Source organism: Rattus norvegicus, chromosome 12 (assembly GCF_021556685.1).
Source record: "Rattus norvegicus strain SHRSP/BbbUtx chromosome 12, alternate assembly SHRSP_T2T, whole genome shotgun sequence".
NCBI lineage: Eukaryota > Metazoa > Chordata > Mammalia > Rodentia > Muridae > Rattus > Rattus norvegicus.
Genome location: NC_141545.1, coordinates 48,825,161 through 48,851,545, shown reverse-complemented (window position 1 = coordinate 48,851,545; position 26,385 = coordinate 48,825,161). Strand labels below are relative to the sequence as shown.

Sequence of the window (26,385 nt, the reverse complement as noted above, 5' to 3'; positions counted from 1 at the left end):
TGCTCACTGTGTCCTTGGAAGAACTTGCAGAGCTGTGCAGAACAGGCAGCGCCAGGACGTCGGCACACCAGACTGTGACACTCAGCCCTGGAGAGCCAAGGGGAAGAGGGAGGACTCTGAGAGCAAGCTAGGAGAGGGGACTGCAGGCCCAGTGTACGCTGGGAAACGGTGTGTGAGTCCACTCCGATTTCTGAACACACGTGTCCACAGGCGTGTCTGACAGGTCTCACTCCTGGTCAGGGAGGCCTGCAGCTGCTATGCGCTGGGCTTCTCCTGGGCATTTGGAGATCAGCACACACTTGTAGCAAGTCCAGCGGGAGAATGCTGCCTTACCCTGGCCTAAGTCATCCTCTGAGCCATCGACCTTTCTGAGTGTGGGTGCTGAGCTGAGCTTGAGAAGTCCCCGGCATCTGTGGCTCGGGGCAGTTGCACCAGGAAAACTCCTGGCCTTTTTAGGCTTCATCTTTGAATGCTGTTGGGGGCTTACGGGTTGGCACTGGAGGCCATGAGGCCTGCAGTCTTGTCTGTTTATTAGGTGCGTAACTTTATAGAAAAAGGAGCACTGTTTAGAAAGTTAACTAAAAGAAAGAAGGAACTTGGACACTGGGACGGCGACGACCCCTGAAAACCAGCATGTGGGGGTCGGAGGCAGGAGGAGCTCAAGGCCAGCCTCGGCTGTGTGGGAACCTGTCTCAAACAGACGTTCTGTCTTTACGCCTCGTAAGGGTTGAAAGTGCTCCCTCCGTGTTCTTTATATCCAGTATGTGACGCCAGTGTTTGCTCCACAGAATGCAGAGGCCTTGGACCCACGGGGTCGGACATTACTGCACCTCGCGGTTTCTCTGGGGCATTTGGAATCTGCTCGAGTCTTGCTGCGACATAAAGCAGACGTGACCAAAGAGAATGGCCAGGGCTGGACAGGTGAGTATACCCATCACCTATGCGTCCATTCCAGTGACTGGCTGAAGGCAATGAGTCTCAGTGGTGATCTTCCTCAGTCGGCTTTGCCTCTCAGGCAAGGGGCAGACATGACAAGAGGAAGCCAGGATGCTGGTACCCCCGTCCCTAACCCTCAGTAGAGGGTGACTCCTCTCCTGGAGGTGGTCCTTCCCAATGCCTACGAGCAAGCCGGTCTTACCCGGGGAGTACGGTCGGAACTCCACTGAGGCCAGCGGAGGAGGTGAAATCAAGGATCTTAGTGCCGGAAGTTCCCCTTCTGGTGAAATCTTGGGTGTCTGCTGTTTGGACACCCTCTTACTATTAGAGGCAGTAGTTTTGTATGGACCAGGCAAGGACTCTTATGTGTGTGAGTCCTGCCTCCCAGACTGCCCGTAGTCGAGGCGGTGTGAGCGCAGAGGAGGCGTGATCAGGCCAGTGAGCGCACTGCATTTTTCTTCAGTGAAGTGAGAGTTAGCAGCAGAAGCCATGGCTGTACGCCATAAACCTAGCCTCAGTTCTTTGCCCGTCTGAGGTGCATACCGGTCTTTGAGCTACCCTAGTGGCTTTTCCTGTGGGAATGTGTCAGAGAGCGTGAGGATGCTCCATGATTCTGTTCCGCTCTTTTGTTTTCTAGTCTTACACGAAGCTGTGAGCACAGGCGATCCCGAGATGGTGTACACAGTCCTGCAGCACCGAGACTACCACAACACATCCATGGCCCTGGAAGGTGTACCTGAGCTGCTGCACAAAATTCTAGAGGTAGCCATAAGACTGACCATGCCGAACGCTGAGCCAAACATTACCTCGGTCTCTGGAGACAGCTCTACAGCCTTGGGTGTCTTGCCTAAGTCTTCCTTGCCAAATAGTGCCAACTTCCTCTTGTCTTGTTGGAGTGAGGGGCCTCGTCCAGGTTATGTCTCTGGGGCACGACGCTTGCCTTTCTTGGTGCCACTTTAAAATTCATGCTTAAGGACAGTGGATGTCAAACGCAATTTGCCTAGGGCCCTGTGTTCTTAGCAGAGCCTGTGCCGAGGTGATGACACGGGAATAGCGATGGGCTGTAGGGCGTCTCCTCACCGCTCTGGTCACTTGTAGCCATCAGTATTCTGTGGCTTCCAATCCATCTCCCCCATCCAATTGCAGTTACTGGCTTTAGGGACATCATCTGTCTTGCGGATCACGGTGTGGGAGATCTTTTGCTTTTTAAAAACCAGTGACTCCTAGGTTGCTGGGTTGTTTGGGATGATGGCTCTCTGCCATTTGAAGGGACTGCCTCGGAGCACTGTGATGTGCCCATGGTGACAGCCGAGGATGCCCTTGAGCTTCTGATCCCCACAACTCCACCTCCGGAGGCCAGGTCCCCTTCGTGCCACTGCCTGCTTCATGCAGGGCGGGGATGGAATTCAGGGCTTCTGGCACTGTGTGTCTGACAAGGAAGAATTAAGACCCAATGTAAAGGACTTCAAAACAGAACAAAACAAAACACCTGTATCGATCCTTCGATGTCGATTGCATTGATTGGTCTCCTTAGAACACGTGTTAGTATTCCTTCCTTGCCAGCTATCCTTTGGAGGTTGAGTTTGCGCAGTAATAAAATCTTGGTTGGTTTCACTCAGGGTAGATTTCCTTGCTTTCTGCTCCATGAGAGGACATAAAACGAAGGCAAAGCTTTGGGGGTAATGGGAGGATGAGGGAACAAACAGTTCTCTGTTTAATCCCCCTCTCCTTCCCTGCTGCCCTCTCACTCTCGAGACAGGGCCTCACCGTGTAGCCCCAGCTGTCCCAGAACTTACTCTGTAGATGAGGCTGGCCTCGAACTCACTGAGATAATTCCAAGTGCTGGGATTAAAGGCATGCAGCACTGCAGCCGGCAAGCCTCTCCTTTTGGACAGTCTGTTGGCTTTCTTAAGTAGCTCTTTGAGAGCCTTCTGTAAGAAATTCGCGAGAGACAAAAAAAGAAAAAGTCCTAAACAAGGATGTTGTGGTGGTGTGAGAGCCAAACTCTAAATGTGTAAGAGGAAGCCGGGACGTTGGTAAGCAGAGGAGAAGCCACTTCCTCGGAAGCGATGGCTAGCCCCCCATTTCGTGTTCCTGTACTTGGCCAGTAAACGTGGAGCCCTTCCCAGCACACCCAGCCTTTCACAGTCATGTTCCCCACAGAAGAGAGGGAACTGACTCCTCCTGTAGACCCTGGACATTACCCACATCAGATAGCAGCTTTAAGTCTCTTAATGCCCGCAGCCCGGGGACCGCAGTGAGGTTCCATTTCTGACCCAGTCATTTTTCTGTTAACTTTTTTCTTTGTAACAATGATGTGTTTTATTTGGAGTTGTGGTGATGCATGTTTAACACAGCATAAATGTGGGCATCAGAGGACATCTTGTGGGAGTTGGTTCTTTCCTTCCACCGCATGGATGGGTCCCGGGGAGCACTTGGGTTGTCAGGCCTGCCGCTAACACCAGGAAACTAGAAGTATTTTCACAGGATAAGTAGCAATCAGGTGTAAAAGACTGGCCTTAGTGCATTCACTGTTTCTTTGCATTTCCCGATCCTCCTGTAACTGTTTAAGAAGCACGGTAGCTGTGTGATGCTTGCTTAGTCGGTAGTGCCATGGTTCGCCCAGCGTAACCCTCTATCTGCTCTTCAGGCCCCGGATTTCTACGTGCAGATGAAGTGGGAGTTCACCAGCTGGGGTGAGTGGCCGTGGGCCTGGGATTTATTTGTTCCCAAATTCGCATGGTCTCTTCATAGGTTTATTTCCCTTTGTAAAAGCTGTGTGGGGTGGCAGGGGCGGGGCATCCGTGTGTGTGTGTGTGTGTGTGTGTGTGTGTGTGTGTGTGTGTGTGTGTGTATGTGTGTGTGTGCTGGTCTGGGTCTGTTGGTTTTTTTTTTTTTTAAGATTATTTATTTTATGTATATGAGTACACTGTAGCTGTCTTCAGACACACCAGAAGAGGGCATAAGATCCATTACAGATGGTTGTGAGCCACCATGTGGTTGCTGAGAATTGAACTCAGGACCTCTGGAATAGCAGTTAGTGCTCCTTGGGTCTGTGTGTTTTAAATCCACATCTGGTTGATGACTGGCATTCTTGTTTAGTCTCTATAGTCTTTCTGAGTGTTGGGTTGGCCCTGAACATGCAGTAACAGCGTACAGACACACATGTCTCCTCTGCACTATTTATCCCAGATACCCACTTTGTCGGTTTGATTGCCCATTGTTATTTTTAGGGGTGACTAGGGTCTGATTGGTATAGCCCTGCCTAGCTTTCTACTCTGTGTAGTCCATAATGGCCACAGACTCTTGTCTGTCTTCCCGTCCCTCGGCCTCCTCCATGCTAGGACTACATGAGTATGCCCAAACTTGCAGCTTCCTTAGGAAGCTGGGTCTTGCTGTGGCCTGTGGGCCCCTGGCCTTCTTGCCTCAGCTCCCCATGAAGCGGGGAGCTAGGGCCAGGTGTGCACCAATCCACCCGTCTGCCAGGCCGCCTTCCTAGTTCTAAATGCCTGTTTGAAATACGAATGCTTCGTGACTTAACTGGTTTGCTACTCTTCCTATGTTGTTAGCTTGATTCTTTCAAACTTGTTATTCTGGGGGAAATGAGACAGAGTGGAATCGGTCTCTTTCTGTTTTTCTTTTTTTAATTTCATTTCCTACAAAATGCATATCTTTCTCCAAAATACTTTGCAAGGCAATTGGTGGTATAAATTTTCATAGGTCAGTGAACTGACACTTGGTTTTTAGAGCTTTTCTTCTCACTCCGATGTCCAGTTTTGGTAAAAGAGCAGATTTTAGACCCTTGTATGTATGTGTGTATGTATGTATACACACACACACACTCACACACTCACACACTCACACTATGGGAGCTGTGACCATACATGGTTGTGGACATGGGATCTGAGAAAGCCAGATGGGCACAATCCCAGCCCTGGGGGGTCAGCTCAGGCCCTAGAAGACATGGGAAATCTGTGTACTGTTTTCTCTGATGTGCCGGAGGAAAAGGCTGGGTTTTCTTTGTTTTTAATTATGTTTTTAATGTTAGGAATTGAGCCCCACTAAGCACACGCTGTAATGCTGAACTATACAGTTCTAGCCTTCCTGTTGCTTGTCTGTCTGTCTGTGTCTGTCTGCCTGTCTGTGGTACCAGGATAGAACCAAGTGCTGCAAGTGACCCACCACCAGGATCTGACTCCAGCCACTTAAAACATTGTTTAATTTAAATTGGTCTTACTAGGTTGTCTGGCTAGCCTCAAACTTGCTACATGGCCCAGGTTGGCCTCAAAGTAGAGCTCCTTCCCCAGCCTTGAGCGCTGGGAGTGCAGGCCTGGGCCTCTGTGCCCAGCTCCCATTCCTATTGCCAGGGTGAGTTCCTTCACAAGCGTAAAGGGAGCGCTCCAGTTGTGTGCGCCACCGTGATTGTATTTTACCGACTCTGCCCTCTTTGCCAAAGTCAAAACCCTGAGTTCCTAGCCCACAAGTTCTGCTGAGCCCTTGTTTCCTCCCAGTCATACACCTCTCTCCTCCAGTGCCCTTGGTGTCCAGAATATGCCCCAACGACGTGTGTCGCATCTGGAAGAGCGGGGCCAAGCTGCGTGTGGACATCACCTTGCTGGGGTTTGAAAACATGAGCTGGATCAGAGGGAGGCGGAGTCTCATATTTAAGGGAGGAGGTGAGTGACTGTGGGGTCCCTGTAGACCAGGCTGGCCTCTGCCTCCCGGTGCTGAAGCTGAAGGTGTGCGCTTCCGGGTCTGGTTGCCCCGTAGATTTCAGCCAATGAAATGCATTTGCGTTTTTTTTTTTTAATCTGTCTGACATTTGGTCGTGGTGGTTACTGTAAGGATTCGGCTCTTCCCTGTTACTTTGGAGATTCCCTCTGTCCTGTGCCGCTTGGAGTCCCTTCGTGGTTGGGCGTGGCTCTGTAGCGAAGGGAGAAGCACCACTGCTCGCCCGTGTGCTGAGCAGATCGCTACATTAACGCTGTAGCAGTGTTCTGTAAAGGTCATGGGTGAAATGTGTGGCTAATACAGAAGGAAAATTGGCTTTAGATTCTCCACTCTGGGGAAAATGCTCCAGGGTCTCTGGCCAGAGGAGCTCTGTGCAGGTAGAGTCTCAGTAATCAGTAACCTTGGAGGGAGAGGAAGGAGAGGCCTCCGTGCAGCGCGCTTCCTCACACTCGGCCTCTCCCTGACAGACAACTGGGCGGAGCTGATGGAGGTCAACCACGATGACCGCGTGGTCACCACCGAACACTTCGATCTTTCCCAAGAAATGGAGCGCCTCACCCTGGACCTGATGAAGCCAAAAAGCAGGGAAGTGGAGAGGCGGCTCACAAGCCCCGTCATCAACACCAGCTTGGATACTAAGAACGTTGCCTTTGAAAGGTACGGATTGGACTCCAGTCCGCTCTCGTCTGGGGACTGCTTCCTTCGGTTAATGGCGGGCTTGCAGGAGTGGGAAATTATGACTGGATTGGGACTTTTCTAATATGGCTCAATGGCGGTGGGTTTTAAGAGGGATCTCTAGGGCTAATCAAACAGGCCTTGGAATTGATGTGCTGGCGTGCGTATTGCCTTTGCAGCACGGTGTCTGGGTCTCGTCCCTGTAGGCTTCTGTGGGCCCCTTCTGGGCTCCCTGGATCTTTTTTTGATTTGGATGCACAACGCTCCTTCATCCCGAAGCGTGGAACTTTGAGTTTCTCGGAGCTAGGACTGACCAGAATTGCACTGACACTAGGCAGTCACATTTAGACTTAGTGTAATGTATTGTAGCCCCAACCCCACCGTGACAGGGACAGCGACAGCGACATAGCTGAAGTAAGACACATGTAGAAGTATCCGAAGGCTGCTCGCTTCTTTCCAGGTTCTATGTGGGCGCTCTCCAGAGAGCCCCGTATCCCAGTGAGACTCAGTCCATAGCCGTCCATGGACACAGCCGTGCTGGGGGTGTACTGGGCAGGGCAGGGGCACTCTGAGCAGGAAGGAAGGAGAGCCTGCCACGCCCCTCTGCTGTGAGCTCAGTGAGTGGACGGAGTCTGCAGTGTCTCTAGTGTTTGCCTAGGATGTCACATCTGCTGCCTGTGGATCAGTGTAACCTGAGGTAATCTGGACCTTGTCCCTGGACCCAGGCCCGCTCCTCTTCACGAGTGTGCTGACTGACTCTTTACCATTGCTCTCTTCTGTTTCCACTACTAATTGGTGAAGAAAACTCAGACATCTCTTTGGTCAAATCTAAAACGTCACTGCCCTTTGTGTTTATTAAGCTACAAAAGCAGGTGTCTGACAGGGAGGAGGATATGCAGCCCGTGTCGCGTCTGGGGGCTGTTTCTGCTTTGGGAGCAGGGACTGGCTTCTTGAAGGAGGATGTCCTCTTGCCAGCCTCCTGGCTGGGACACTGAGGTTTAGGGACCAACTCTGGGGTCATGTGCAGGTCTTTGCCTGACATCCTTAGGTTTCAGCCCGAGCCTCATAGGCAGGGCAGCCCCACAGAGGCTCCAGCCTAGACGAGGCCACCGTCACTGCCACAACCCATCAGCCGAGATTAGAGCAGCACGAGAAACTGCCGGTGGCTGTGGGCAAGTGGCCTGACTCTCCAGCTCTTTCTTACTGGGAGGGAGGAGACCAGTGGGCTCCAGAGCAGAGCGCCTGAGATTGGAGTCCTCCTTGGGTGTTGTTAGAGCCATTGTCTGCTGTGAAGTGGAGGCTGTCCAGAGTGTGGCGACTCCTGGCCTTAGTCCACCGAGTGCAGATGGGAAACAAGAGTGCGTCCCCTGTACTGGGACCGGAGGCACATTGTGTATCCCGTGGTCTCAGGGCTCTCAGACAGCGAGCTCAGGCTGGCTTTTCTGAAGCTGACAGTGGGCTGAGGCGAGGGTGCTGAGAGGCAGCTGGGTTTTTGTTTTGTTTTAATGATGTTCATATGTGATCAGTGGGCGTAGGCGTAAACAGAAACTTGAGCAGCTCCTGAGTGCGAGGTTTGCTGATCCAAAGACACTTGAACGACTGTCCAGTTGACACTCTCTCCGTGGTTCTTTGCCACATCGCGACGGTTACCGTTGTCCTTTTCCCAGGCCTATACTAGGAAATTTGTGCTTATAAGACACTGCCCTCCCTGGCGAGTTTCGGGAGACAGTATGTAACTGGCCGAACTTTGGTTTTGACTTTTCCTAAATGCTATGCCACAAGAAAAAGACCCCTGCTGCTCCGGGCCTCCTTTAAGCTCCATATTACTGTGTCACAGCGCCTGCTACGTGTGTGCTGGTGTCCAGTGGGACAGACAGAAGGGAGCTGGGTTCTGTCATCCTCAGATGCCTGTGCAGAGCTGACAGCGTCACAGGCGGGTTTGACATAGTGGAGTCTGAGCTTTTTGACTCAGTCGCTGTCAGAGCAGGGCTGTGTGAGATCAAATGAGGACAGCAGAGGAGCGTGGTGGAGGAGCACAGCAGAGGAGCACAACATGCTGGCCTAGCCTAGTGCAGCAAAGGACGGAGTTAAGCAAAGGAGTTTAGTCATTGGTGGCAGCAAGGGCTGAGACCTGCTAGTCAGTGGGTGCGACCCGGCGCCCTGTTCTTGTCTGAGCAGCGGGTGCGGCAGCCCCGGCGCCCTGTTCTTGTCTGAGCAGCGGGTGCGGCAGCCCCGGCGCCCTGTTCTTGTCTGAGCAGCGGGTGCGGCAGCCCCGGCGCCCTGTTCTTGTCTGAGCGGCGGGTGCGGCAGCCCCGGCGCCCTGTTCTTGTCTGAGCGGCGGGTGCGGCAGCCCCGGCGCCCTGTTCTTGTCTGAGCGGCGGGTGCGGCAGCCCCGGCGCCCTGTTCTTGTCTGAGCGGCGGGTGCGGCAGCCCCGGCGCCCTGTTCTTGTCTGAGCGGCGGGTGCGGCAGCCCCGGCGCCCTGTTCTTGTCTGAGCGGCGGGTGCGGCAGCCCCGGCGCCCTGTTCTTGTCTGAGCGGCGGGTGCGGCAGCCCCGGCGCCCTGTTCTTGTCTGAACGGTGTAAGCTGGAGTAGTCAGCATTCGCCAGGGGCCCTTTAGGACTCTGTCTCTTGCTGTGTGGGTCATCATCACCCAAGAGAAAAATTAACACCCATGGGTCTTCCTTTTATGATGGGTTAAAACAGATCTATAAAACTCAGTATGTCGCCTGATTTGATTTACCGAATCCCACTAGAAATTCCTTTCTATGGCATTTATGTTATGGAAATATAAAATGTATAAACCGAACGTTGCTTTGGTGAGGCAGCTGGCCTGCCACCATCCTGAGCTTCCTCCATGACAAGATACTTCACTTGGGTCAGACTGTTGACAGCGCCACCCAGTGCCAGGCAAAGCTAGGGTGTGGTGCTCTAGACAAAGGCAGGGCTGATGGGCCGCTCTTCCCGGGACTCGGAGCTCTGAAAAGCAGTCACACCCAGGAGCAGTGGGAAGCTCTTGCCAGTAACTCCAGCACTTTGGAGGAAGGCAAGAGGCTCACAGGTTTGGGGGCAGAGAGTCTGGCCTACATAGCAAGATCTCTTCTTTAAACAAAAACATAAAAGAAAACTAATCGGAACCCAGAGGCTGTTCGTGGATCCTGAATACATTTCCCCTAGAAGTGTGTTGCTCTGATTAACTGGGTTTCTAAGTGCATATAGCCCATGCTATATACAGGTACATCTGCAACCCCGGGCCACCTCAACCGGCACGCACAGACTGGACTCAGTGGCTGGGTTGAAAACCCAATGTTCAGGTTCTTCCTCCCTGCTGTACCTGACACTGGTCATTTTGAAAGCTTTAGTGGCCTCTCCTGGCCTCTCAACATTGTTCTGGGTTCCCATCCACCTTCCTCCTAGAGGCGGGGAGCTGTGTGTTCACAGTCCTGGGAACTCCTGGGCAGAGAAGAGGCTCTTAGGCTCCTGTCTGCAGGAGATGACCCAGGCGCCTCCTTGTAGCAAGCAGACCTTGGACACAGGCTGTCTCTACTCATCTCTTTAGGACAGCTGTCCAACCAATGTCGTGACCTTTGCCCCCTGTGCTGGCAAGCCCTGTAAAGCCAAGAGTGAAAGTGTTCTCTGCCTGCAGTGCGGCACATCCATAACCGTGGGAGGGGGAGGGGATGTCTGAGCCATCTGTCATTGGAAGCATCCACAATTTCCAAGTGTCTTTCCCTGATGTCGGGGGCAGGGAGGCTGTAAGGGTCTGCGTGGGGGATGGGGGTGAACTCGGAATGGCATGCCGTGCACGTGGAAATGTGTGGTGTTCACTTTTGTCAGAACTAAATCCGGATTCTGGGGCTGGAGGACAGATAAAGCGGAAGTTGTTAATGGCTACGAAGCAAAGGTAAAAGCAGCTTCTTCACGTAAGATGTCGCTTAGCTTTTTAGCGTCTGTGCAAATGAGGAGTCTGTTCTGATTGCTTCCCTGCATCTGCCAGAAGGAAGTTCCCTGGGGAGTAAGTTCTTCTGTGTCCCCTACTCGCTGTTTCATGTTACTGAGCTTTCAGAAAATGGAAACGTGTGCCTGATATTATTATTATTATTACTATTATTATTATATCATTATCGTTATTAAATTTAGTCCGTTTATCTCTTTTGAAGAAGATATCGTGTAGGAGATAGCTTTCGTGAATGAACCTTTGTGACTTAAGCGTTAAGTAATTTCCTTCGCTGACTCTAAGCCTCAGCTTAAAAAAAAAATGAGTGCAGCCAGTTCAGTGTCACGACGGGTGTCTGTGGTGTCACTGGTATGCCGTCAGTTGACAGGCTGTTTGCTAGCCTTCCCTTCATGTGCAGCAGGGACGGAGAGAGCCAGGTGCGGTAGGGTCTTCTGCTGGCCTCTGAGGGAGCCAGAAAAGCTCCATTATGTTCAGCGAGATGCATTTAGAAACAGCTGCTGTGGTAGAGATCGTGGTTTCTGCAGCTGTCAGCACACGGCAAATTCAGACCCCGCAGACGACTCTGACAGCAGTGCTGGCTCCCTCTGGCAATTAAAATCTTTTTTGTCAGTGGAAAGAGTGCTGGTCTAGAGGTCCGGCTTAGTCAGTACTGTCAGGAGAGCCCCACAGATGACGGGAGTCAGGAGCAGGAGGAGCCCACTGGACACCCCATCTGCAGGACACCTGCCAAGCTCCTGTAGCCTGAGGATGCAGGGTTTAACTACCGAGCGCATCCCGGGGCGATCTGAGGGCCTGAGGGCTGTTGGCCAATTCTTGCTTTTATCTTGCTGGATCTGCTTGATTTTGCTTCCGCATTCTTGGTCTTGCTGTGCTTGTGTTGGCTTTCGATCCCCCGTGTCACAACTGTCTTTTGCACACATCCCTCAAGGTTTACTCGGTAAACAATGTGAGCGTGATAACCAAGATCCGCACAGAGCACCTGACGGAGGAGGAGAAGAAGAGATACAAAGGTAAGCCCCGCCTTCTCTCCCCACTGACGCATCAATTGTGTGGACCTGCGGTTCTCACCCTTCCTAACCCTCTCATACAGCTCCTCACGCTGTGACAACGCCCCCTCCCCCAACTATAAAATTATTTTGTTGCTACTTCATAACTAATTTTTCTACTGTTACAAATCATGATGCAAATATCTGTATTTTCCAACAGTCTTAGGTGACCCCTGCAAGTAGATCCTCCGACTCCCAGAGGGGTCAGGACCCACGAGTTAAAACCGCTGGTGTAGACAGCATTGTGTTTCTTTGGGGTAAATGTGTTTGGACATGCGAATCCTAACTTTTTTTTGTAAAAATTTCCTTAGTTGGACTCATTGGAGGCGTTTCTCATGTTGGTTTCAGTTGTGATTAAAGCCACTCTCGAGGGCTTCTTTGTTACCTTGTCAGGGACAACAGCTGTTGGGTTCAGCAGCAGCAGCAATGGCTGTTGAGAAGATACTGGGAGTCCCATCGTCAGGATGAGTGACTTTGCTGCCATTATAGTGACGAGATTTTCATGCCAGCTCTGGGCCGAATCCCTGTGGATCTGTGGTTACTGTATACGGGCTTTGCGAGCTCTGTGGCCTCGTGATGCTGTCCCTGCAGTAGGCCTCTTTGCTGTGTGGTATGATGGAGCTGGTGCTGGGCCGGCCACTGAGAGGAGGAGATGAGTTGCCGCGTGCACACATTTGGAAAGCGCAGGAAGTTACAATTGGCCGCCAACTGCCACTGCTCCCGGTGAGCAGTTGGCTGGCAGAACACAGCAGTGGGGACCCAACTCACTCCGAGGTTCACCAGGTGCCACAGCTGCGCTGCCTGAATTCTTGTGTTTTTTGCATTTTCCTCATTGGCCTGTGTTAATCACATGTAACAGTGGGCTCCGTGGTGAGCTCTTGGTCCCTCCAGGTTAAGGCTCCTAATGGCAAGGTAATGAGAACCTCGCCTTTGAGGGTGGTTTTTCTCTCCCCACCTACAAATGGAATCCCTACTGTAGGTAGCTTGGATCAGGACCTGGCAATCGGCTGTGAGGGGACTGACTCTGTTGAACTTTCCTCCTCTCTAGAGGACCGGAATCCACTGGAGTCTCTGCTCGGAACTGTGGAACATCAGTTTGGTGCTCAAGGGGTGAGTTGAAGACAGGGTGTTTGGGGTAGCTAAATGAAAAGATTGCCCCTCTCCTGTTTGTGATGGCGGTTGCTGGGTCCTGAGTAGGTCACATGACTTGGACAGGCTCACAAAGCTCCCAAGAGCTCCTGGGAGAGAACTGGATGAATGAAACTTGGAAAAGTCCAGGTTTTGAAGGAAGGGCAGGTCCTGGAAACAGGCTCTTTCTCTCTCTCTGATAAACAAGGGTCCTCTGAGCGTGGTTCTTAAGCCAGGCTGCCTTTATTCTGCAACATGGCTCCTTACCCCAACTAACCAAGCATCTGGGTCGATAATGTCACTAGGGGTCAAGAGATGCAGCTTCCTTTGCAGCCTTGAAGCTGCAGACGTGAATGCCAAGTCCCCTAAATCACTCATGTGGGGGCCTTCTCCAGCAGGACACAAAGATGGGGAAAGGGCATGAGCTCAAACTGTTGGGCCTGTTTCTGCCGGCTCCCGTCAGACCTGCCTGCTCTTTATGTACTCAGCTCTTTGTGAAGCTGTAGTAGGCTTTAAGGTCGGGCAGTCTTGACTCTCCTTAGTTTTGGCTCAGCAGGACCTCACTACGGAGTGTGCCACTGTGAACAACCCCACCGCCATCACGCCCGATGAGTACTTTGATGAAGACTTTGATCTGAAAGACCGGGACATTGGAAGACCAAAGGAGCTGACGATTAGAACACAGAAGTAAGTGTGAGACCCGGATGCATCTTGCATCTTCTGTGGTTTGCTGATTCCTTGCCCCTTTCCTTTTAAAGTAATGTTGAGGTTCTCTCTGTCTCTCTCTCTCTCTTTAAAAGATTGATTTATGGGGTTGGGGATTTAGCTCAGTGGTAGAGCACTTGGCTAGTGTGAGTGTGTGTCTCTGTGTCTGTGTGCGTGCACATGCGCACATGCATGTGTTTACTGCCAGTAGAATCTAGCTGATGAATTGAATGCAGTCAGGAGGTCGGCTGCACGGGTAGGCAGCAAATGCAGGCCTTTCTCCTCCCTAGTCTGAGCTCAGGGATGATGAGGAGGTGGGGTTCGGGAGCGTGGTGTGTGGTCAGCCTTCTGAGTGGCAGGGGCCTGTCGACCTGCAGGTTTAAAGCTACCCTGTGGATGTGTGAGGAGTTCCCACTCTCGCTCGTGGAGCAGGTCATCCCCATCATTGACCTCATGGCTCGCACCAGCGCTCACTTTGCAAGATTGAGAGATTTCATCAAATTGGACTTCCCTCCTGGATTCCCCGTCAAAATAGGTTCGGTTAAATATGACTGAGGGACTTTTAGTCATCTGCATGCCTCAGTCCTCCCCAACTGCTCACCCCCGGCCCCTGGTCCTCCCCAGCTGCTGGTCCCCAACCCTGGTCCTCCCCAGCTGCTCACCCCTGACCCCTGGTCCTCCCTGCTGCTCACCCCTGACCCCTGGTCCTCCCCAGCTGCTCACCCCCGGCCTGTGGTCCTCCCCAGCTGCTCGTCCCCGACCCTGGTCCTCCTCAGCTGCTCGCCCCTGACCCCTGATCCTCCCCAGCTGCTCGGCCCCGACCCTGGTCCTCCCCAGCTGCTTGCCCCCGACCCCTAGATCACTGCTAAATGACAGCATTAGACACTCAGATCTCTTGATACATAGACACGCTTTAGGGGTTGGAGTAGTGCAGACAATGCTACTTGGGTCATTTCCTGACGCCTGGCTCCTGCCTTCCCTTACCTGGCCTGTGTCCGACTCTGTTTCCCATCTGTGGATGATGAAGCATGCCCTGCACGGGGGTAGCAGATGATTACAGCTCTCAGTGAGGCCTACTAATAAAAGCTTTTATTGGTCAGAAATCCCCTTATTCCACGTCTTAAACGCGAGGATTACGTTCGGAAATGTTAATGGCTGCAGCACTGCTGAAGAAAGGCAGAGCGTGGAAGGGACCCAGGCCGAGTGTGCAGGTAAAGCGGGAAGGCTAAGACTGTAAAATCATGTTTTGAATACTAAACATTCTGAAATGAAGCAAATCTGGGTTGCAGAAGAGGAGAGTTTAGATACAGGGGAAAACAGCTTGAATGATGGAGGACGGGGTGGGGCTATGCTCTGGCCATGGTCTCAGGACTCTGTTTCCTTCCTTATGATCATATGTTACTTTTCCACCAAGAAAAATCAAAGAACACAGGCTGTTGTTGCTGTGAATTTTACTGTCCTGATTCTCCCTTTAAAGTCTCCAAGTAGCAAACTGATGATGAAGACTTTTACCGTGGCTTCTTTGTTTCACCTTTTATTGTCTGGTCCCACTTAGCTGAGGCCCTGGGGGCGGAGCCACGGAGCCCTGGGGGCGGGGCCAGGAGCCTCCCCTGCTGGCAAGCTCAGCTCTGCTCACACTCTCTGCCCCGCCCCTCCACGCCCCACCCTCAGCCCTTGGGTTCTTTGTTACTGGTTTTGTTCCTTTTGATTTGAAATGTTTTTTAGGCTGAGTGCAGCAGCTCATGCTGTAACCCAATGTGTGGAGGCTGAGGCAGGAGGGGCTTTTGAGTCCAGGAGTAAGACAGTCTGTAGTTAGAGGCAGGAGAAGTATGAGTTTGAACCAGCCTGGGCTATGTTTTGAATTTTAGGCCAGCCTGAGTTATAAGACACTGTCTCAAAAGCAACTCGTCTGAATGGGTTGTAATGAATGGAGACCTGGACAGCTGCCTTTGTGTTTCAGCTTCTGATGCCACGAACTTCGAGGTTGACCAGTCTGTATTTGAAATCCCTGAATCCTATCACGTTCAAGACAATGGCAGAAATGTGCACCTGCAAGACGAGGACTACGAGATCATGCAGTTCGCCATCCAGCAGAGCCTGCTGGAGTCCAGCAGGAGCCAGGTGGGATGTCAGCAGGGCGGGGCTGACGCCTCCCCTCACCCCCAGCTTCAGAAGTTTCTCACTCAGAACACTTGCTCTGCGTGACGTGCTTGGAATGTTCACAGCGTTTGCGTGGGTCATTTCACAAGGCTTGCTACCTAAGAGACCTGTCTACATCGCCCCTGTTGGCATCGTTCGTACGGTGTCTTCAGACAGGCTTCCTGTCGAGTTTACCAGTGTAGCTGCTGCATCTTGTCAGGGGTGTGCTTTATTCGTGGTCTTGTAGCTCTGACATTAACGTTTGTAAAGTAGTCTCAGTTACGGGGGCGATGTGGACTTTGATCCCCAAAGCATCGGGTGTGTACAGGCTCAGTCAAGGGTGTGAGGGATTGGAAGCTTAAGCTTGAGGTCTTCTCATTTTAAGGAGTCTCCTTAAACTCTTCCTGCTTATCAAGCAAGGTCAGAAGGAGGTAAAGAGTTATGCCTCCTTCCTCCATACCCCAACTGCTTGAAAGGCCTGAATATTGAGGACACCCTGGCTGTCCCCTCCCTCCTGTGGCTTCTGGTGCTGTCCCGGGAATGTTGCTCATCTATTTCTGCTGTGTGGTCTCTGCTCTCTGCTGCTCCGACCTTGGGCAGAGGTCAGCATTGACATGGGGACAGAGAAAAAGGAAACCCTGGAGTGTAAACACTGTCTTTTCCTCTGAGGCAGGGTCATGTGGTCTACAATGGCCGTGTGTCCTGGGCTTTTGTTGTCCATCTGTTGGTCATTCGTTTCTTCTTTCTTCCTGCCACCCACTCAGCAGAGTATGTAGAGTCTGCTGGGGATTCCTGGTGAGATAGCCCCTGCTCAGTTGGAACCTCAGAGCTGTGAGCACAGTGTCCTCATGCCACAGCTTTCTGGGGCTTGAGTGGTCAGAGCCCCACGCCCTTGGAGCCCCACCCGCTTCCTTCGTTCCTCCCTCCCTCCTCTCTCCCTCCTCTCTCCCTTCCTTCCTTCCTCCCTCCCTCCCTTCTCCCTTCCTTCCTTCCTCCCTCCCTCCCTTCTCCCTTCCTTCCTTCCTCCGTCCCTCCCTCCCCTCTCCCTTCCTTCTTTCCTTCCTTCCTCCCTCCCTCCCTCCTCTCTCCCTTCCTTCCTTCCTCCCTTTCTTCCTTGCCCACTTCCGTCACAGACCCATTCCAGAGTCACTAATAAAAGCGAGTGTTTATAGGTGCTTTTTTCCTGCATGTGTGCATGTGCCTGGTGCCGGATCCCCTGAGCTGGAGTTAGACATGGTTTTGAGCTGTCACGTGCATGCTGGGAACCAAATCCGGGCTCTGGAAAAGCAGACTCTGCTCTTAACCACTGAGCCATCTTTCCAGCCCTCAATTTTTTGGGCGGGGGGTGTTTAGTTTTTGGCAGCTACGCTGCCTGCTCTGCTGTCAGTACTTCCTCTCTGTGCAAACGAGCTTCTCCTTGCTCTCCCGCCGTAAAGACCCTGGTACGTCTAAGTTCCAACGACAATAATAGCCAGAGTCTAGGGCAACCAATAGCAACTATGTCTTCTTAGTTTGTCTTCAAAGCTTGCCGGGTCTCAGTTGGTTGAATGTTGCCTGAGGCCAATGGTTCTTACTAGACTGGAACTATGTAAAGTCTGAGGAGGTGGTGGCCTTGAATCCAGGGTAACAGCGGATGCCCTGTGCCACATGTTAGAAAAGTGTATAGCCTGACAGTGCTGTCAGTCACTGTCCACGGCCAGCTGTAAACACCAAGAGTCTGGTTCTCACTGTGTTCATGTCGGTTTGGCAATCGTTCCGTCTATGAGGTGTTTATACCCATTGTTTGTTTTGGCAGGATCTTTCAGGACCAGCTTCAAATGGAGGGGTCAGCCACGCCCACAGTTATGAAGCCCAGTATGAGAGGTACTGATGGGGCTTCTCATGGTGTGGTTCTTGTCACCCCTGGGTTGGCACAGGCACTTGATACAGGGGCACCTGCGTGGTTTGTGTAAAATTTCAGCAGGAGATTTGAAGAGTCAGCTCTCCTGGCTTCTTTCATTGTGGCCACTCATTAAACCAGCTCTGAACTGAGCGAGGGGCACTGAGTGCTGGCCGGAGCATGGGTTAGGAGTGCTCGAAGCAAAGCGTCAGGTAAATGTGTTCTGATTGGCTTGGTCTTCTGTAACTATGTGACTGCAGGTCTGTCTGAGCAAGGACATACAATGTTAATGATGGCGGGCAGGAGCAATGCTGGATTCCTTCCCTTTGGGGGATTGACAGTCATTCCTCCTCCTTCCTGTATGGTAGGCGTCTGTGAGCACTATAGGTCAAACACCTCAGCTTTGCTTACAGACCAAGTTCCGTTCACAGCCTTGTGCTGGGTGATGCTGGGTCACGGGGGGTGGGTGGGGGGCGCAGCAGCTCCACCTCAGGAGTGCTTGGCACAGTTCCCCTTAGTAGCCAGTAAGAAATAAATGTAGCTACTGTCACCGCCTGCCTCCAAGATAGGAATGACTGTCTCCCGCTTTCCACCCCAGGGCCATCCAGGAGAGTCTCCTAACTAACATGGAAGGCCGGTGCCCGGGTGGCCTCAGTGACTCCAGCCGTTTCGATAGTGACCTGCGACTGGCCATGGAGCTGTCTGCCAAAGAACTGGCGGAACAGGAGCTAAGGCTCCAGGAGGAGGAGGCGGAACTCCAGCAAGTCTTACAGCTGTCACTCACTGAGAAATAGACATTTCATGCAGGGCTGCAGAGCAGAGGCTCTGGGAGCAGGGAGTGCTGTGCCAGTGAGAAGGACCGAGGGCAGAGGGCCACACTTCCTACAGACAGCAGCCGCCCTTCCCTTATGTAGAGGTGCAGGACCAGGGACTCCCCAGAGTGGAGAAGTGGGCATCGGCAGAGCCCCCGTCTCCACGCCGAGGGGAGGGGAGCACCGTCACCTTCCATTCGCTGTCCTGCCTGGCAGGTCACATTTTTACTACCAGCTTTAGACAGAAACGCCGAGCCTGCAGGCTAGTAGACGCATCTTAGTCAGAAATGACAAGCTACTGCGGAGTCAGGGTGCTCTTTCCACAGGACAGCAGCCATTGTGGAGTGGGTCAGAGCCGGAGGCGTCCCTTCCTGTTCACCAAAGAAACGGGTTCTGCTGACCTCTTAGTTGTCCTTCCTGTAGGGTTCCTACCGCATCGCCATCATACGGCCCCATCTCCACCTTGTTCCACGCCTTTCACCCCAGCCAAGCGGATATGTACAGGCTCTAGTTTAGATTATGGCTAACTATTCGCATCTAATTAAGATAGACAGATGACCACGGATGTTGCCTTAGCCTTAAAAATTACTAACCGTGTTAAGCCACCTCACTTCACACACTTGAGGACCTGATTTGAAATCTGTAAAGGCAGTTCCTTTGGGAGCAGCATCCTCCAGGTTAAACCAAAGGCAGCTAGCTAATCCTGTCCTTGGAGGAGCAGCTAGGGAGACCCGTGGCTGGGTTCTCAGAACGCGCAAGCTGGCCAAACCACTGGACGAGCCAAGCTAGTGTGTTCTGTGCCTGCTCCAGGCCGGACTTCCAGTGGGGAGAGCCAGCTGCACGGCCTGGCTTCACAGAGGGGACAGGATAGACCTGAAGCCAGAAAGGGAGCGAACATGGAGAAGAGGCTCTTCATCCAAAAGGGAAAAATGACGACTCCACACTGCTTTTTAGAGTTCAAATCAACATCTTTCTGGAAAAAATATATTTTTTAACAGAATCTTTTTATTATTTTTAAAAGATATAAAACTGACTACTCCCATTAGTAGCAATACAAGGTTATGCATTTTAACCAGACTTTCTCAGGCCGCTTTTGGATACCTTTAGTAGGTAACTATTTTGTCTAACCCTCCTGTAAATACCTATTGCGTAACAGACCAACCCCTGGGGAGTACAGTCAAGGGCACCTTGCACCTCTCCCCCGGCGCAGGCATTCACCCCCATGAGGCTGTGCTGATCCCGTGGTAAGACAGTACCCCCCTCTGTTCTGTGTCTGTTTCCTGTTATGCTTCTCTGGGGATAGGAAGAGAATCCACCATTCCCAGGAATGTCTGTTTGATACAGTCAGTGTTGCCAGTAAAATGTTCTGAGACACAAAGAATTGTTGAGTTTAATTCCTCATAGCCTTTTTTGTCATGGTCTGACCAAAATCCCTTCCCTGCACACAGGCCACCATGCGTACATTTGTTCCATACACAGGTTGGTGGTCTGTTCGCTTGACATCTGCAAAGACACAAAGGGAGTCACGGCTCTGCCAAGCGTACTCCCTGAGGGGGATCCTAGGTAACCTCTGCGTCTGTATTCCGTCGCTCTGCTCTCCTGGAGTCTGTGACTGTTCCCAGAAGCCACTTAAAACGGGACTCAGCATCACATCGACGTGTCGCAGCTTTTCCCATGTTCTCTCTCAAAACACCAATAAATCCGCTTCCATAAAGGGCACTCATTGTCCCGACAGCCGGAGTCCTGTCTCTTCCAACGTGTCCTCCAGTCACTGTGTCGCCAGAACACACACTTCCTGTTCACAGAGCAGCACGAACACACCCCTTCCCTGTCCTGCACGAGCACTTTCCCAGCCTCAAATCTCATGGACAGACGGAAATAAGCGAGGAGGGTGGGGCCACTTGGATCCTTGCCGTCCTCGGCACTGCAGACTCACTCCCGGCCATACCCCTTCACTAAACAGACTCAACTCCTTGAAGCTAGGGTGCTGGGGGCTGCTTTTAAGGCATTCAGGTGAAAATTGGGGCCTTAAAAGGAAACAGGTAGCTGGTGACGAACAATGTCAGGGCTCCGATGTGGGCGTCGGTGTTCTGTGGGGAGAGCAAGAATGTGGAAGAACACCCCCCTTTGAAGGCATGGGGTACAGCCCATGCAACGAGCAATTCACCAAGATTCCAGTTCCCTGGCTAGCTGAAACTGAGCTCTACCTGTACACAGGGCTGGCACAAAGTGTAGCAGGAAGGAAAAGCAGGCTTTGAATGGTGACAGGACAAAGCAGGCAGAAGCCTCAGGTGCCTCCTGACCACAACAGCAGGAAGAGACAGATGGGACTACAAACTAGGTGACTCTGGGACAGTGAGTGAGTGCTGGAGACCACAGTGCAGCCTAGACCTCAGTCTAGAAACAGGTGTGGGTTTAGGATTGGCATCCAGATGGAAACTGTGACTGTGCTCCCAGTCCCCAGACCTCAAACAGCACCCGTGTGTGGTGTAGACTGCTCACATGTTCGACTGGCCACACAGGTAATGTCTGGGGAAGGTTTGGCTAAGGGGCCTTGCCCTGCACCTCTGAGTTCCCTCTCTCTGTAGCCCTGGTTGGCCAGGAACTCTTCAGAGACCCACCCACCTCTGCCTCAGGAGTGCTAGGACTAAAGGTGTGCAGCACCAGGCCTGGCAATTCCTTTATTCTTTTAAATACTTTACCTTTGGTTGCCTGTATCTGAGGAGGGAAGGGGACACATGAGCGCTCTGGCCTTAAGCCGGGAGTGGGGTTGCAGGTGACTACAGGTTGCCTGATGCGGGTGCTGGGAAGAGGAGGGTCCTCAGGAAGAGCAATGCATGCCCTTAGTTAGCCGAGCCATCTCTCCAGCCCCACAGTTTCTATTCCTGAGCTTGCATTTCTGGTCTAATTCTTTGCCCTGGGACACAAGAGCCTGGAAAAGTTGAGCCAAGTGCCTCTGGGACCTGACCCATGTCTGGCTGGTCTACCAAGCAATGGACAAGTATCAGGGTTTATAGGTTTAGAAAAGCTTCAGCGTTTCCTTTTAAAAACCAACAAGTATCACAGTAGCCTGTCAACACAGACTGGTCTGGAAGTGGGCTGACCATGTCCTGCTGGGGAGGACGGTCTTGCCATGCCTCCTACATTTCAGTATTTTACACCACCAACTTCAGAGCACCAGTGTTACTGCTAATAAGGAAACAAGCACCAGAGAGGTTAGTTGGCCTTGGAACAAAACTGCAGGCCTGTTCTGCCCCGGCTGACTCTGGCTCAGCTCTACTATTTAACAAACTATTTTAAACTCCACTACTCAGGTCTTCCTTAAACAAATCAGGCCAGATTCATACTTTCGTATTCATTCTCTCTCTCTCTCTCTCTCTCTCTCTCTCTCTCTCTCTCTCTCTCTCTCTCACACACACACACACACACACACACACACATACACATACACACGTACATGCAAACACAGGTGCATTAAAGTCTTGGGGGTTTTAAGGATTTTATGTAAATGAGTGTTTGCCTTTGTGGAAGTCAGTGCACCACATGAAAGCTGGGTGCCCTCCTGAAGTCAGAAGACGGCATCCGATCCTCTGGTGCTGGGAACCAAACCTGGGTTCTTACAAAGGCACCAAGTGCTCTAACCACGGAGACCTCTCTAGCCCAACCCCTGCATCCCAAACACTCAGGGACGTAAGGAGACACAGAATAGCAGACAGGATTTCTCTTCGATTTAACTGACATTTAATGGCTCAGGGTTACAATTTCCAGACGTGACCCCACAGTGAGGTGCTGTTCACATCAGTGCAGGCTGTTAAGTTAAAACACAAGAAGACCAGTGCTGTGTTTGAGGGGAATCCACTATTAAGCATAACAACAACTTCACAGCAAATTAAAATAAATACTCATAACCTCTAACAATGGGAAGTACCCACAGGGAAAATCTAGTTCAGTAGCAGCACTCGAAAAGCAGACAGTCTTGTAAACACAGCAGCTTGAACAGGGGACACATGGCTGAACCCTCTACACTAGGGAGAAAGGGAGACCGGCTCAGGCTGCCACCCCGAGCCTTCCAGGCAAAGGGGGACACACGATCACAGACCTCAGACTCAACTCTGGCTGGGCGCCAAGGCTGCAAGGAATGATGACTAAGTTCCCCAAATCAGCAATGCATGCAACCAGGGTATTCGAGGGCAGCTCAGCAGAATAAGAGACGTGGTGTGTTTTGTTTATGTATTCCTATGTAGAGCCCAGAGAACAACCCATGGAACTGGCCTCTCCTCCCATCGGGTGAGTTCCAGGAATCAAAATCCGCCTTGATGGCAGGTGCCCGTACCTGCTGAACCATCTTGCTGGCCCCCGTGTGTGATTGACACACTGCGACAGAGAGGCTGAAAGCAGGGGAGGTCTACGTGTTAGGTCTTCCTCTTACTAGTTCAAGCATTAGTGATTAGTTCTCAGTGTGGTTCTTCTAGATGCTTTGCGATGGAAAAGTCTTTACGAGGAACCTTGGAGCTTTGGGCTTAACTTTTAACCAGTGCCCCAAACAGAAGGGAAGAGATCAGTAGCCAATAGCTGACGTGAGGGAAACAGTTACTTCTAGAGGCTTTCCTCACCCTGAAGCATTTACCATCTGCCCAGAAGTTCTGATTCCACAGTCTCCAGTGGCCCATGTGCAACACGACTTCTGTCCCAGAAACCTGGAGCAGGGCTTCCTTGTGTGGCCATCACCGTCGACGAATGGGCTTGTAGACACAGAATGCCATAAGGACCACCGTCACCAGCAGGATGCTAAAGACGGTTCCCATCAACACTGCAAAGGGAAAACAAGTTACCTCGTGGAGGCTCAGGGCTCCAGAATTATCCAACTGCGGCTCACACCGAGGGTACTTACTACACAGGGTGCCAGGAAGTAGCCACGAACGGGCACTCGTTCAAGTCACCCCACAGATACGGGAAAGTAAGCGTGAGCATTCTTCATCCAGCCCTGCGCCGGGGGAAGAACCGGGAGGGGAGGAGGCACCTGAGGAAACAGCACACTGAGCTCCTTCTGAGACACAACTCAGGTGGCCAGGGCAGTCCCAGGGCTCAGCAAAGGGAGGGCCCTGAGGCCAGGACAAGCCCAGCACGTGCTCAAACAGATGAGCATCGTGGAGAACCAATGCATGCAGGACCTGGCAGACAACAAAGGAACGTGCACTGGCTGCCCACCGAATTTATTTTTGTATGTCGTATATGTGCACCGCACAGGCCTGTGTGTGTGCAAGTGTACACCCCTGTACACCCGTGTGCAGGGCCTACACAAGACATCAGATCTCTTCCTCCTCTGCTCCATGACTTGATGCCTTCAGAGAGAATCTCCCATGGGACCCGAGGCTTGCTGTTTCCGTCTGGGCTGACTGGGCAGCCAGAAAGTTCCTTGTCATGTGCACCTTTGTATGTGGGTGTCAGGGACTTGAACTCAGGTCCTCGGGCTTGCAGGCTGAGCACTCTTACTGAGGCATCTTCTAGGCCCAATCCCCACTAAATACCAAGAAAGGCCTTTGGAAGGCTGCGAAGACCACCCAATCTGGTTGGTTGGGAAAAAAAGATCCTCTAGCTTCTGTTCCGAGAACATCTCATTATAGAAAATGACAGAGCCTGGGAGCCCAGCCTCATCTTTAAAACCTGAAGATTTGATAGATGAGCCAGTTCAGGCGCTGGCTGAACCCTGAGAAGGTCTTCTCACCAAAACAGAAACAACTTTACAAAACTGCTTTAAAAAAATACAAAGCCAACAAAAGTCTTCTAAATCTTATTTTTTCTCAGTGTCTGTCCATACAAGGGGGTCAGATTGATTAAACTCGGGTCACAGCAGCAAGGGCCTTTACCTGCTGTGCCACCTCTGGCTCAACTTCCTGTGTGTGTGCGTGCCTGCATGCGTGTGTGTGTGTGTGTGTGTGTGAGAGAGAGAGAGAGAGAGAGAGAGAGAGTGTGTGTGTGTGTGTGTTTGCGCGCGCATGTGTGTATGTGTGGGATGTTTTGCCTGCATGTATGTCTTTGTACCACATGGGTGCCAGAAGTCTCAAGAGGGGGTCAGATTCCCTGGGACTACAGTTTCAAAAAGTTTAAGCTGGCACGTGGGTGTCAAAAATCAAGGCCCAGTCCTCTATAAGAGGGGCTGGTGCTCTTAACTGCTGAGCCGTGTCTCTCCAGCGCCCACTGTGCTTCTGAGAGTAAAGTTCCCATCTAAAATATCCAATGTGCTAATGGGAGAAGTGGGGCCTACAGGTGACCACTGAGCCTGGTGGCCCAGGCCTTAAGGACCTGATGACATCAATAACCAGCCACTGGCCTTAATGGACAGCAGCAGTCTTCCGAGACATTCCAAACACTGTGACCTTCAATAAGCAAATTTATAAACATTTAGCTCTGACTACGTGGGCCCATGTCAGGTTCCACTGTTGTTGTTCTGATCGAGCTGCCCTTCCTCTGAACAAGACCGGAGTACTCTCCAGGCAGTCATCTCAGAGCCTCTGTGCCTGCCCCACTCCCTCCCCCATCTCTCCCTCTTAGCCTGGTCATTATACAGGAAGGTTCATCTTTTCCTGGTGACAGTGAGAGAGGACAAACATGACAGAGCACGCCCTGACTCCAAAAGGTCGAATGTCATTATAGGACCTTTATGGATGCTGCAGCCAGGACCACCTGCCGAGCGTCTCCCCAGGTCTGCATCTGGATGTGTTTTTGTTTTCCAAGATGGGGTTTCTCTGCACAGACCTGCTGTCCTGAAGAGGCTGGCCTTGAACTCACAGAGACCCACCTGCCTCTGCCTCCCAAATGCTGGGATTAAAGGTCTGCCCTGGGGGCTGGAGAGATGGCTCAGTGGTTAAGAACACTGCTCTTCCATAGGTCCTGACTTCAAACCCCAGCAACTACATGGTGGTTCACAACCATCTGTAATGAGATCTGGCGCCCTCTTCTGGTGTGTCTGAAGTCAGCTACAGTGTACTTATGATCAATCAATCAATCAATCAATTTTTTTTTTAAAGACAATTTTAGACCACCCTCTGGTCACTTCCCATCACTGACCCTCATGTTCTAAATCAATAAACTGGAACAAGTGAAAACCCGGTTAAAAGGATTCCTTTAAGCCCAACTATAGATTACCTCCAAACACTTCACTTCTCATCAAAACAGGCAGCACTCTGGGTGGCAGGTGTGTCTGCATCCAAAGGGTAAAGGAGACTGCCCCCTGCCTCCCCTCTCAAGAAAATAAATCACTTGATCCAAGATGTCAGTAGTATCAAGGGTGATAAACCCAGCTCTAAAGGGAAATCCGTGAGAGCCACCCAGTGGAATGCTGGATAGGTAGCAAGTTAGTGGCCAAAACACGGAAGGAACCAGGCAGACTGGAGACAATCCAGAAATGATAGCAGGTGGTCACTTACATCACAGAAGGGAGGGCTGAGACAGGACAGACAGATTCACTGTGAAGTCTACCCAGCTAAGGTCCTCTTACTGCCATGCACTCATTTGTGAATATGTGTGTGTGTGTGTGTGTGTGTGTGTGTGTGTGTGTGTGTGTGTAAGAGCCCTAAAGCTTTTTTTTTTTTTTTGGAGCTGGGGACCGAACCCAGGGCTTTGTGCTTGCTAGGCAAGCGCTCTACCACTGAGCTAAATCCCCAACCCCCCTAAAGCTCTTTCAAGCCCCCACAAACCCCAGGTTCAAGTACTGACACTCACCACTTCCTACCCGAGTATCCCTGAGTAAAACAACTTTACCTCTGGGCTTCGTTTTCCTTTTCTCTAGAATGGGGCTGGAATCTCTACTTTTCTCATTAGCCCTCCATATATAAACAGATATGAGCAAAACACCTGGTGTGCACGAAATGCTAAAACTTGTCAATTACAAACGCCATCACGGAGAACCGGGCCCATTTCAAAGGACGAGGATGCAGGATGAGCCCGGCTGCCTAGCCTTAACCCACGGAGCGCGACAGGAGAGCACAAACCCGGGTCTTCAGTTTCCAGTTCCAGCAGGTGCCGCCAGCACACAGGGAGAGAGCGCTGGTTCCCAAGCCTGGGGCTGACAGCAGGAAAAGCGGCTTCGCGAGGACTAGCAGCCCAGGTCTGGTACCGCTCCACGCCCCGCCCGAGCCCCGCCCGCGCCCCGCAAAGCTCCCCGCGCCGGGATCTGTCTGCAAACCCGCACCCCGAGCCGCCCCGCTCACCCAGGTTCTGCCCCCGCAGCACCGTGTAGGGCCGGCTTCGCTCCGGCGGCACCCCGGGGCTCGGGGCCTCGGCCCGTCCCAGCAGGAGGCTGCAGAGCGCGGCACACAACCGCAGCCACACCGCGCGCAGCATCTCTGCAGCCCGCAGCGCACGGAGCGCGCGGACGC

General features: G+C 52.0%; 2 protein-coding genes across 3 annotated transcripts in view; one reads left to right on the top strand and one right to left on the bottom strand.

Annotated features, from left to right (window-relative positions):
* Ankrd13a (ankyrin repeat domain 13a) overlaps positions 1–19,741 on the top strand; it is a 29,495-nt gene extending 9,754 nt beyond the window's left edge. The window contains exons 2-15 of one of the 2 annotated variants that reach the window (XM_087578992.1): positions 789–921; positions 1,574–1,698; positions 3,587–3,632; positions 5,469–5,612; positions 6,135–6,324; positions 10,178–10,244; positions 11,227–11,308; positions 12,393–12,454; positions 13,026–13,159; positions 13,555–13,712; positions 14,278–14,388; positions 15,138–15,298; positions 17,112–17,179; positions 17,794–19,741. In XM_087578992.1, the coding sequence (XP_087435118.1) occupies positions 789–921; positions 1,574–1,698; positions 3,587–3,632; positions 5,469–5,612; positions 6,135–6,324; positions 10,178–10,244; positions 11,227–11,308; positions 12,393–12,454; positions 13,026–13,159; positions 13,555–13,712; positions 14,278–14,388; positions 15,138–15,298; positions 17,112–17,179; positions 17,794–17,989 (1,677 nt within the window). In that variant the 3' untranslated portion in view covers positions 17,990–19,741. 2 annotated transcript variants of the gene reach the window in all.
* Positions 19,742–21,731: 1,990 nt separating this feature from the next.
* C12h12orf76 (similar to human chromosome 12 open reading frame 76) lies at positions 21,732–26,378 on the bottom strand. The gene is given in 2 exon segments (NM_001417147.1): positions 21,732–22,817; positions 26,218–26,378. Coding segments are annotated over 2 exon segments (219 nt in total). The 5' UTR covers positions 26,351–26,378; the 3' UTR covers positions 21,732–22,731.
* Between the last annotated feature and the right edge of the window lie 7 nt (positions 26,379–26,385).